This window comes from Chelonia mydas, chromosome 20, assembly GCF_015237465.2.
Source record: "Chelonia mydas isolate rCheMyd1 chromosome 20, rCheMyd1.pri.v2, whole genome shotgun sequence".
In the NCBI taxonomy this organism is placed as follows: Eukaryota; Metazoa; Chordata; order Testudines; family Cheloniidae; genus Chelonia; species Chelonia mydas.
Window position 1 is genome coordinate 6,923,137 of NC_051260.2, and position 12,739 is coordinate 6,935,875.

General features: G+C 52.8%; 1 protein-coding gene across 5 annotated transcripts in view; it reads left to right on the plus strand.

Annotated features, from left to right (window-relative positions):
• Positions 1 to 1,666: 1,666 nt before the first annotated feature.
• LOC102930066 (zinc finger protein 883) overlaps positions 1,667 to 12,739 on the plus strand; it is a 38,071-nt gene continuing 26,998 nt past the window's right edge. For 2 of the 5 annotated variants that reach the window (XM_043532984.1, XM_043532985.1), the window contains exon 1: positions 11,687 to 11,854. In XM_043532984.1, coding sequence (XP_043388919.1) covers positions 11,842 to 11,854 — 13 coding nt within the window. In that variant the 5' untranslated portion in view covers positions 11,687 to 11,841. Of the gene's footprint in view, positions 1,906 to 11,686; positions 11,855 to 12,739 lie in introns of those variants that run through there. The other 3 variants (XM_043532982.1, XM_043532983.1, XM_043532990.1) reach the window with 2 other exon arrangements.

The window sequence follows — 12,739 nt, forward strand, 5'->3', positions numbered from 1 at the left end:
GCAGAGATGCACAGCCTAGCTGGTCCCTCCGCCTGCAACTCAGCCAACTCCAGGGCAGCATGGGGGAAGGGTGGGGAAAATACACAGTCCAACAGGGTTCTCCCTTGAACCCAATCAGCTAGCTGTATGGGAGAATGCGGGGGGTGGAGGGCAGTAAATGCACAGCCCAGTAGGGTTCCCCCAGCACAAACCAGCCAACTCCAGGGCCACATGGGGAAAAGCATGCACAGCCTAGCAGGGTATCCCAAACTAGTTCTGGGGGTGCACAGCCCAGCAGCCTCTCTCCCCATTCTGCCTTGTAAACCAGCCAGCTCACTCCATGGCAGTACAGGGAGAGGTAATATTGAAACAAGATGAAGCATAAACTCTTCTTTGATGCCTTTGTTGAAATGCTGGATTTTTTTAATCTACCCACTGATGACTGGGAGGAAAGGGGAACTGCAAAACGGAATATTTGTGGCGGGGGGGAGGGGGGAGAGAGGAATTTGCAAGAAAGTTTTGCTGTTCAGCCTTTAAGAGCACTCATATTACAGGTGTTCTGGGACTTGTAGTACCTATAGCTCATGTGTTGACAGGCTGAGAGCAAGGCCTGCTGAGATGAGAAGGCTATAAAAGCCAAGCCACTGTAATAATGGGAGAAGGAGTTCTTTTATGGTGCGAGCTGGAGGGGAGACGCTCTAGTTTTATCAATCCAGCTGGATTTTTGGTGGCTGTCCCTCGCTTCATCTATGCTCTCTGTTTTACTTCAGCTGCTCATCGGCTTTCCTTGCCTATCAGCTCCAGACATGTTTGGGTAACACAGTGCTTGGTCTGTTTGTGTAGGAGGTTCAACTCACTCCTCCAACACGGGCGGGGGGGAATGACAGTTGTGCCTCAGTTCCCACCCCCCACCAGTGACTGTTGTTATCCCCAACTACAAGTATTCAAAAACTGTCAGCTTCTCTCTTCCCCTTCCCTCCCCCCAAAATACCATGAATGACTTAAAAAACATGAGATTTAAGAAAACAAAACCAGGTTTATCTGCCTTCTTGATTTTGAGATTCAGGATGCACACAAGCACTCACATTTTCAAGCAGTATTTTGCAGCCAGGAATGCAGGAAACCTCTCTGAAGAGTTAAAGCAGAAATTCTCATGCAATCTCTTAATTCCAGCCAGTAGGGCTTTAAGGCAGACACCAAATATCACACAATAGAGGTCACTGGAGTTGGCAACATTGTGTCACACACACCCCCTCAGCTGTAGTTCCAAAGTAGCCTGACTTCCCAGGTCTTGGTTTTATTAATGGCCCAAAATATTCCAATACTTGGCACAGGACACCCTCCCCCAATTCCAGCCACACTTTATCCTTATGCTTCTAGACTACAGTCTGCAGACAGTCCAGCCGCCCTTGGATCACAGTGGCCTTCCACCTCTCAGCTACAGAGGCTCCCCTTAGCCCTCCCACTGGACTCTGATGACAGCCCTTTCACTTTGCTGAGCTGCAGGGAATTCTTAGCTTTCTCATCAGCGTAGGCTCATAGTTCCAGACAGGTTCCTTCTCCAAGCTCAGGCCAGAAAAGACCTAACACCCATAGCTGCTTACCCCAGAAAAGAGCCCTTTTTCTACTACTACAGCAGCTTGGCTTTTTATCTGTCTAATCCCAGCAGGCCTTGCTTTCAGCCGACTATGACTGAGCTCTAGACCCAACAATTGCCAGAATGCCTGGCTTTAAAGAGACAGAGGCCCTGTAATAAGCATGCCCTTAAAGGGACAGTGCTCTCTGTTAGGTCCAACAGCAAACCTTTTTTGCAAATTCCCCTTTCCAGTTTTTGCCCCCAAAAATTCTTGTGTTGCAGCTCCTCTTTCCTCCCAACCCAGGGGGCAAGTGAGTGAGTGATGCCTGGATTCTCTTTTATTCCAGCAGATGGGATCGTGAACAGGGGCGACAGGTTTGTATAATTTTTGGTGGTGCCCAGAACAGATCCAAGTCTCCTCCCCCCAGCCTTGTAAGCCAATATACAGTAACTCCTCACTTAAAGTCGTCCCGGTTAACGTTGTTTTATTGTTACGTTGCTGATTAATTAGAGCAGTGGCTCCCAAATTTTTTTTTCCACGGACCACTTGAAAATTGCTGAGGGTCATGGAGGACCACTTAATGATCTTTCCAAATGTTGTTTGTACTGTTAGCTAACTATTGTAAAGCACTTTGGATAAAAGTGCTATATTAAAAAAACCCCCTAAATAATAATTAACTTTTTTTGTTCTACACATAAAAGCACACAACTCATATTTTAATATCAGTGGTCTTAATCTTTCTAATGCAATGGATGTACCCTCTCTCCCCCACCGCAGCAGCCCCCAAGCTGGGGCTGGGAAGGGGTGGAGGGGGGGGTCTCTCCCTCTTCTCTGCCACAGCAGTCCCCAAGCTGGGACTGGGAAAAAGGGGGGGTCTCTCCCTCTCTCTCCTACTGCAGCAGCCCCTGAGCTCTGGCTGGAAAGGAGGGGGGGTCTCTCCTTGGGTTCACTTAACATCGTTTCACTTAAATTAGCATTTTTCAGGAACATAACCACAACATTAAGCAAGGAGTTACTGTATATTTTTTAAAATAATGTAAAAATGTGAGGGCTCTGGGGTGGGGCTGGTGATGAGGGGTTTGAGGTGTGCGGGGGGCTCAGGCAGAGGGCTGGAGATGAGGGGTTTGCGGTGTGGGAGGGGCTCAGGGCTGGGGTAGAGGGTTGAGGGTAGGGGTGCAGAGGGTGAGGGCTCTGGGGTGGGACAGGGCTGGGGATGTGGGGTTTGGGGTGCAGACAGGCTGCCCCGGGGCAAGGGCCAGAGAGGAGGATTCCCCCAGCACTCTCCCTGAAGGCAGCAGTGAGCTCCAGGGGAGGGCCCCCCTACTTCCCCCTTGCACCACACTCACCTCGCACCACTGCCATTGCACGTGCTCCTAGGGCCCCTTTCAGGCACAGGAAGCCCCCTCACCTCCCCTGCGGTGGGTGCCGTGGGGGGGGGGGGGCTGCTATCACATGTGCACCTCCTCCCTTGCTGCTGCCCCTCACTGTAGCTTCGCTGGGGGTGGGGGGTGGGGCTTCCCCTTGTCCAGCATGGGGCAGGAGCGGTGACTGTGGGCAGAGGGGCCCCCTGTGCTAGTGGAGGGTGCCGTTGGAAAATGAAAGTGTCTGAGGGGGAAGGGCAGGCTCAGGGTCAGCCTGCCCTGGCTGTGGAGTTGGGGGCACTAGGACCCTGCGGCGGCAGTTGATGCAGGGAGGCAGGATGCAGCTGCAGGGGAGAGACAGAGGTGCTCCACTCCCTGGGAGCCTGGGCAGCAAGGGGAGGCCCGGGGACACTCGGGCGAGGTGCTGGGGGGTGGCAGGCGGGGCTGGGGGAGAGACCTGGCCCCTAACATTGGTGGAGCTGGGCCCCCGGGGCTCTGAATATTGCTGGAGCCCGGGCACCACGGGCCCATTTAACTCACGCCCTATGATCATGAGAAGGAGGCAGAGAGCCCTCTGCAAGGAGGTCCTGAGGAAGGGGGTAGACCCAAAGGGAACATCCCCAGGGAAGCGGGCTCAGAGAGTCCTGGCAGGTCGGAGTTGCTGGAGGGCAATGACAGAGAGCAGCAGCCGCTGGGCAGATCCCCTCCCTGGGGGAGAGGGCTCCAATCCAAGGAGAAATGCTCTACTGCACTGACTGCAACAAGAGCTTCTGCCAGAGCTCCCACCTCATCCGGCACCAGGGCACCCACACGGGCGAGCGCCCCTACAAGTGCTCCGACTGCGGGAAGAGCTTCACCCAGAGCTCCAACCTTGCCCAGCACCAGCGCACCCACACGGGGGAGCGCCCCTACCAATGCACTGACTGCGGGAAGAGCTTCAGCTGGAGCTCCAACCTCACAGAGCACCAGAGAACCCACCTAGCACAGAAACCCTGAACATGGGCCGGGCCAACGTGTCTGGTTCCTGAGCAAGCTCCCAACACTGCAGTAAACAGCATGGGGCCAGCAAGACACTTAATAAGGGGAGAAATTACTGAGTGTACAATGCCAAAGACTAGAAACCCTCCCCAGGAGTTAGAATTCTTCACACTGCCAGCGGTGGCTGCCTGCCCCAGCCTCGCCTGTTGCAAGATCCGGGAGATGATCCCACTTGCCACAAGAGCTAAGGAACCTGTAATAAGGCAAGTCTAAGGGGGTCTAACTTATGCATTCTTTCAACCTCGTATGGACAGGCTGTCTACATAGTCAGTGGGAGACAGAATGCAGGCCATTTCAGTCCCATGGGCGGCTCCCTAGCATTTGTTCCCTATTTTTGTCTGTTCTGGCCAGACTCCATCCCAGGATTTTAGTTCCTGTTGGATACCTAGATTTTAGTCCCATTTTTTAAAATTTGCTTCTAATACTCTATTTCCTGTTGTATTGCAGTGTCTCTCCATATGAAATAAAACCTGCTCCAGCATACCCATTTTCCATCCTAGTGTCCCATTTCAGACGCTGTGTCTTATAACAGTTGTGTGTCTGTCTAGCCTCCAGCTGGGATTTATTATGGGTTCTCCATCTGTGTTCCCACAAAAGTTTTTCCTGTGATGACTGAAGATGCAGCTGCTCTTTTCAGTATTTAGTCTAAGGTCCGAAGGCATTTGCTCATAGACTGGCTTTACAGCTCTTTCCATCCCACCTTGTCAAGGCTAGAATATTTTTCTTAAAATTCCCTACATTTCATAGATTCTAAGGCCAGAAGGGACCATTATGATCATCTAGTCTGACCTCCTGTTTAACACAAGCCATACAACTTCCCTGAAATAATTCCTCCAGCAGAGCTTTTAGAAAAACATCCAATCTTGATTTAAAAATCATCAGTGACAGAGAATCCACCACAACCCTTGGTAAACTGTTAATTTTCTCTCTCTTAAAAATTCATGCCTTGAGTCTATCACTATAAGGCATGTTTTCTAAACCTTTAATCATTCTTGTGGTTCTTCTTTGAACCCTTTCCAGTTAATCAATATCCTTGACTTATGAGTACCTGAACTAAACATGGTATTACAGTAGTTTTTGCAATGATGGGTGGTGACAGGCATTAAAGCTAGAATGTTTTCCCTTCTAGCTAATCTTAATCTCCCTTGCTGCAGATTAACCCGCTTCCTTCTTGTCCTAGCCTTGGCGCTCATGGAGAACAGATGACACTATCCTCCTTATAAACTTTTACATATTTGAAGACTGTTGTCATGTCCCCCCTCAGTCCTCTCTAGACTAAACATGCCCAATTCTTTCAACCTTTCCTCACAGGTCATACAGCAGACCCTCACCAGACCGTGCGTCGCTATAGCGCAGATTCGGTATAGCGCGGTCACGGTGATGGATCCCTAATTTAAATATTTAAATTGGGATCCATGATAACGCGGCCCCACTACAATGGGGTCCTCGCGTTAACATGGTGCCGCGCATGGATCCCGAACCCCACATTCTAGCGAGGGGCCGGTGTATTTTCTAACACTCTGATAATTTTTTTTGCTCTCTGGATTCTTCAATTTGTCCACTTCTTTCTTAAAGACTGGACAGAGTACGCCAACTTAGACCTCACAAAGGTCAAGCAGAATGGAGCAATTACCTCCCATGTTTTATATCCAACACTCCTACTAATACACCCCAGAATGACATTGGTCTTTTTTGCAACAGCATCGCATTCTTCACCCATAATCAATTTGTGATCCATTATAAGCACCAGCTTCTGGAGTCGTTATTCTGTGAAAATTATAGCCTTTTTTTTTAAAGTCAGTTTCTAGCCCTCGTGGTTGCAGAGAAAAACTGAAAAATGCAAAAAGCTAAAACACGAGAACTCCCAAACATTCTTTTTTTTTAATCTCATGGTTTTTTGGGAGCCTGACTCATGATTTTTGAACCCCTGGGGCTGACCATTCATAGCCATCGATTTTAAGGCCAAAAGCAACCAAAATGATTATCTAGTCTGACCTACCTAGCACAGGCCAGTGAACTCCATGCAGTTATTTACCATCACTTCTGTTTAAGCTTTGACATCTAGTCATTGGTTAAAAGACTCCAAGTGATAGAGAATCCACCCCATCCGGGGGTTAGTTATTCCAATGGTTAATTCACCTCCCTATTAGACATTTGCATTTTATTTCTAGCGTGAATTTGGATAGCTTTAGCTCCCAGCTATTGCAATTCAGTCTGCCCTCCTCTGTCAGAAATATCCCCCTGGATGTGCTTATAGACTGTGATCAAGTCACCCTTACCTTTGATAAGTTACATAAACTGAGCTCCTTCAGTCTTTCACTTTCCACCTTCCTCCTCCTACTCAATATTCCTCTGCTTATACCTGAGCTCTCTGAGACTATGCCTTCACTCGAGCTAGCTCCTCTGGAGTTAGTCTAGTTTGAGTGAGAGCAGCTACAGTGTGAAATAAAATTGGAGCTGCAGAGTGATTGGATTACTGCACAGAGTGATTGGGTAGGTCTATATGGGAGCTGGAAGTGTAATCTCCAGCTGAAGTAGACATACCCACCCTAGTTCATGGTAAAAATAGCAATGCAGTTGTGGGGGAAGCCCACCCACAATCAACAGCCCCTCCTCCTAGCCTCAGGGGAGGAGCTACCAGATCCAGGTCTCAACCGAATGTGGGGGACAACAAATGAAAAAACAGGGACAGGAGTGAGGGTCACAGAGTCAAAAGCAGGGGTCCAGTGCGGGACACCAAGCACAGAACGCTGGACAGCACCCACTGCTCCTCAAAGGCATCCAGGGAGCCAGTGGATGCAGCCCAGAGGAACTCTGCCTGGACACATGACTAGAGGGACAATCAGAAATAGGTCCCACAGTCACAGAGCACCTCCCATGTCTAGCTTCCTCCTCCTGGTATGGCAGACGGCCACCTTGGCCAACGCCAGGAGGAGGTTGATGTGAGGAGGTCTCGCGACTTCATGGGGCCACAGGCAGGGGTGTCCCTAGGCATACGCAGCATACGCGGTAGCAGAGGGCACCCGAAAATTTGGGGCACCACCCTTGCTGGAATCCTCTCTTCTCTGGCCCCTCTCCCGCGCTGGGCCGGCGGGCTTCTCCCCGACCCTAATCCTCCCTCCCGCACTCACTCCTCAGCCAGGCCGGCTGAGGACTCCAGACTCCGGCTGGATCCAACCCAGCCACAGGGAGCCCAGAGCAGCACAGCCCCGGCCCACCGCTGCCCAGAGCGGAGTTCCTCCCTGGACCCTGCCTGCATGCGCCACTTGGTCTCCGGGGGCGGCCAGGCAGAGCGAAACTTGCATGTGAGTCAGCGGGGGTGCAGGGTTGGAAGGAGGAAGTGAGGGGACTTAAAGTGACACAAGTTCCCCAATACAGATTGAGACTCTTTGTGTGTGTGAGACACACACCCCAACACACACACACAGTTTCTCTCTCTGTCACACACTCACTCTCTGTCATGCACACACTTGTATTACTGTTGTTGTTATTACTGCTTGGTACTTCCTGTCAAAATGCTCGTGGTGAGCCAGGCGTGGCTAGGGGCTGCAGGAAGGCCATGGGCTCTGGCAAGATGCAGCCTCCATGTGACAGCGCAAAGCCTGTCTTGAGTCACTGCCACAGCATCTGCTGTGTACAAAGCTCGGTGTGTGTCAGCAATGCGGGGGGAGGGTTCTGGGGGCCCGCAGGCAGGGTGGCTGTGCCCCCTCGACACACTGGGGTCAGCGTCACCAGCTGGGGACCGCCTTCAGTGGAGCGTAGGGGCACCAGTTTAATAATACTGCATAGGGGCTTCATAAATCCTAAGGACGGCCCTGGCCACAGGTGGGGCATGCATATATCAGGAGATGAGGGGGAAAGTATGGCTAGAATGTGAGGAGGAAGTTCTGGAGGAACCAGAAAAGGGGCTGCAATCTGGCACACTCAAAGTAGATGTTCGCCAGGATCTCCCACTCAACGCAGAAGGAGCAGGTGTCAGGGGAGGTGGTGAACCACACCTGCGCTCAGGGCTCTATGAATGAGCTGCCAACTAATATCCCGGGTGGACAGCGGGACCAAGATGGAATACAAACTGGCCCACCGGTGTTCCTCACCTTCCGTGGATGGTAGGAGGTCCCGGGTGTGGGGGTCAGACATGAGGTTGAGGAAGTGATGGGTGAGGAGCAGCTGTTTCCTGGACGCAGTTCACAGGTCACACAGTCTGCTCAGGTGGTGCAGCGGGGAGGCCTCATGGGACAGGGGCCTGATGGTGAGGTCTGGAGGGCCAGAGGTGAGGGGTGGACAGAGAGCACCCTCCCGCAGGGCCCGCTCAAGAAAAGCACGAGAGGCAGGTAGTAAGGCTGCCCTCACCTCCTGGAGTATACACTGGGGGATGCAAGGGGTGGAGAGGAGGGCCAGATCTGTGTCTGCATGGCCCATGGATGGTTCAGCAGGGGAAAGCTGGGCCAGGGCCAGGTTTGCAGGGCCCACTGATGGCTTGGTGGGGAAAAGCAGGACTGGGCCTGGGTACATGGGGCTCATCAATAGTATGGTGGGGGAAGGCAGGACTGGGTCTGGGTATGTGGGGCCCATTGTGGACGAAAGTGGGGTCAGGGCCTGGTCTGCAGGACCCATCTCTGGCTTGGCAGGGAAACAGGTGGCTGGACCCCACTCTGCAAGGCCCACTGACGGCTAAGTGGGGGAAGATGGGGCCGTAGCCTGGGTATGTTCAGCCCACAGCTGGCGCAATTGGGGAAGATGGGACTGGGACCAGGTCCGCAGGGCCCATCGATGGCGGACAGTGGGGCTGAGACAGGTCTGCAGGGCCCAGCAGTGTCTTAGCAGCGAAGGTGGGACCGGGACGCCCATGGTTGGCTCTGCAGGACTGGGGGGCCCACGGCTGGTTCAGTAGGGGAACGCAGGGCCAGGCCCGGTTATGGGGGGCTCTCTGCGGGGGAAGGGAGGACAGGCCTGCTGTTGACGCAGGCCACTCCTCAGTATATTGGAAGCCGCGTGGGGAGTGCAGCGAGCGGCACCAAGCCTCCCCCCGGCCGCTGTGGTGCCCTCCCAAGCACAGCCCCCGTCCCTGATCGTGCAGATGCGGCTGCCACGCTGGGGATCCCGCCCCCGCTCCAGGGCAGACGCCTCAGTGTGCAGCAGCTGCAGGTTGCGCTAACTCCGCTGTGTCCCGCCCAAGGGGCAAGGTGCCACCACCCTCATGGGCCGGCCTGGGCACTGCCGGGCTCCAGCCAGCTGCGCGCCACAGCTTGGAAGCCTGGCTTGGGCCTCGGGCCGCCCGGCAGGGAGGCTTTGACAGCTGCACTGCCCCATGTCCCTGCGGAGGCACCGTAGCCTAGCCAGCCTGTGTTGGGTCCCCGCCCTAACACGGGCCCGCAGCATCACAACCCCACCGAGCTGCCATTGTACCTAAGGTGAAGCGGGTCTGTGTACAGCTAAGGCCAGCCTAGCCTGCCTCCTTCTGACCAACCAGAGAGCAGGATACTGCCCGTGACCCTGCCTCCTGATTGACAGTTATCTCAGCCAATCCCCCCTCCTTGCTTTGGCATTTCATCATCATCAGTCATCATCATCATATTCCTATTACGCCTCTGGCGTTTAGGGCAGTGTCGAAGCTCCTCCACTCCTGTCTGTTTCTGGAAAGTCTTCCCAGCTGTGCCCCAGGTTTTTCAGCGCAGCTTCCACAGCTCTTCGCCATATTGTTTTTGGGTGGACTTGTTTTCGCTTGTCTTCAGGTGTCCATCTTATTGCTACTCTGGTGGTGGAATCAATTTCCATCCGAAGCTCATGACCGATCCATCTCCAGTGCCTCCAGGCAATGATGATACTCAGATCCTCTTGGTTGCACTGTGTCAAAAGATCTTGGTTGGAGATTGTTCTGGGCCAAAAGATGCAGAGGATTTTTCTGAGGTAAGTTTATGGAATGAAGAGAGTTTGGACATGTCCTACTTTCTCATTCCCCAGCATTCTGCACTATAAAGTAGTGTTGAAAGTACGCAGCTCTGATAAATCTTGAGTTTGGTTTCGGTGTTGTATTTTGATGATTTCCAGACTGTATTTAAGCTCCTGAAGGTGTTCCTGAGTTTATTGATTTTGTTCCGGATGTCCTGGCTTGTTCCACCATCCTGGCTGATGGTGTCGCTCAAGTATGTGAATGTTTCTATATTGGTGAGAACATAATCCTCTATCCGTACGGGTGATGGTGAGGCCATATTAAAGATCATGATTACCTTATTGCAGTTGATTTTCAGTCCAATTTTCTCGCTGAATATGTTGAGTGGAGTTGTTTTTCCTTGTATATGGTGTTGGGTATGTGATAGGAGAGTGACATCATCTGTGAAGTCCAGGTCTTCAAGGGATGAGAAGAGTGTCCATTTAATGCCTCTTGGCATGTCTTCTGTTGTACATCGCATTACCCAGTCGATGGCAATGTTAAAGAGGATTGCAGACATGACACACCCCTGATGTACTGCTGTTTTGAATTCAACACTGAGCACACTGTGATCAACACTGCATGTAAAGTTGAAATAGAAGCTTTTGATGACGTTGATTATATGGAAAGGAATTCCATATGCCTGCAGAATGCGCCATAGGCTGGTCCTGTGAATGCTATCAAAAACCTTCTCAAATTATATGAACTTTATGTAGAGTTGCTGTTGCCATTCTAAGCACTCTTCTATTATGTTTCGTAGAGTGAAAATCTGGTCTGTGCATCCATGTCCTTTCCAAAAACCAGTTTGCTCTTTTCTGAGAATGCTATCAACTGCCTCTGATATACGCTGGACTATGATCTTACGCAATACCTTGCTTGGCACAGATAAAAGTGTTATATTATTACAATCACTGAGAGTTCCTTTCTTTGGTATCTTCACTATAACCCCATTGGTCCACGCATCTGGCACTTTTTCCCTTTCCCAGACTGATGTAAATTGAGGGGCCAGGATAGATGCTGCTAATTTAGGATTTACCTTGAACAATTCTGCATTCAAGTTTTCCTTGCCAGGAGCTTGCCCATTTTTTAAGGATTTGATGGCTTGAATGATCTCTTCCTTAGTTGGGATGTCTGTGTTGATATCTAGATCTTCTTTGCCTCCTTGATGTTTGCTTCCTCTTTAGGTGGCTCTCCGGTCAGCAGTTCTTTGAAATGCTCTGTCCAGCGCATTTCTTGTTCTTTTTCGGTTGTTAGGAGGTGTCCTTGTTTGTTTTTGATGAGAGTGTTTGATGGTGTCTGTCGTTTACCACTGTTAAGCCGGGTCATTTTGCAGATGGTTCCTGGTTCACCACAAGCAGCTGCATCCTCTGCGTGTGTTGCCAGATTATCATTATATTTAATTCAGTTTGCCATCTCTCCGGTGTGCCGTGCTGTACGGCTCGTGGTATTTATGCTGTAGCTTCTGGGATTTTGTGACTTCTCTCTTCAGGACTCATCTGGTTCCCAGGGCGTTCCACGTGCCGGGTGTCATCCACTCCTTCCTTCTCCTCTGCCTGGAGCCTAGACAGGCGTCACTGCTCTGCTTTGGCGTTTAATGACTGACAAATAGCGTGACCAATGAGCTCTTAAAATCATTTCGATTGACGTTAATGTCCGCCTTTCGTATTTGAAGAGGTTCTTGATTGACATTTGCCCACCCTATGGAAAGTAAGAGTGATTTTGATTGACGGCTTTTTTCTTCTAATGGCAACAGAGCACAGCGGGAAATTTCTCCGGTGGACAGGGCGGGAGGCGGCGCGTGGCAGGCCCGGCCACCAATGACTTGCGGGTGGGCGGAGCAGCGCGGCCAATGCGGTCGGGAGGCGGGGCTGGACAGCTGCCGTTACCGTCTGTCGCAGGAGGCAGCCGCGGGCCGGGGTGAGTGTGTGAGGTGAGCGTGGGACGTGGAGCTGCTGTCATGAGCTACTCAGGTGAGAGGCTGCCGGGGCCGGGCTCTCGGGGAGGGGGCCGGCTGCCCCCGTCTGTGAGGGGGGTTTTGCGGTGCCCCCGCTCCCCCGTCCCTCCCCGCGGCCTGCGGGCCCTGCTCCGAGCTCTCCCCGTGCCCTCGGCGCCCCGGGGCGGGCCTGGACGCGGGCGAAGGGCTGGCCCGGGAGCTCGCTCCTTATTGCGCACCGCCTCCGCCGTGGGGCTGGTGGGACGGCGGGTGGGGACCTGACCGTCGCTTTCCACCCGCCGCATGAGCATGGGGCTTGTGGGGGCCGGGCCGGTTCTGACCCCGGCCCCATAGCACAGAGCTGCCCTAGATCTGCAGGGGGGGCCGCCGCCACTGACCCCCTAGCGCATGGCACGGGGCCTGAAGGGATTGGAGCTGGCGGACCCTGACAGCCTACTGCAAACATGGCCTGGGATGGCATGCGGGTTGCACGGCATGGCATGCGGGTGGCACTGGCCCTGACCCCCCTGCTGCATGGCATGGTATGGGGGTTAGCACGGGCTCCAAGGGGGAGGAGGGCTGGCACTGGTCCTGACCCCCTGCTGCATGGCACAGCAGGGAGATCATCACTGGCTCTGACCCTGTGGTGCATGGCACAGTGTGGGGCCTGCAGGGAGGCTGGTGTGGGGCGTGGTGGGGTGTTGGTGCTGACCCTGTTCCCCTATTGCACAGTGTGGGGCCTAGTGGGGCACTGATCCCCTCCCCCTACCACACAGCATTACAGGGTGCCTGATACTCCCCATACACACATTATCTCCACCACACAATGTGTTATGGAGTTTGGGGTGTGTGTGTGTCTGGCACTGACACACACACACACATGCATACGTAGCTCATTCCCATTGTGTAGCACTGTGTGGGG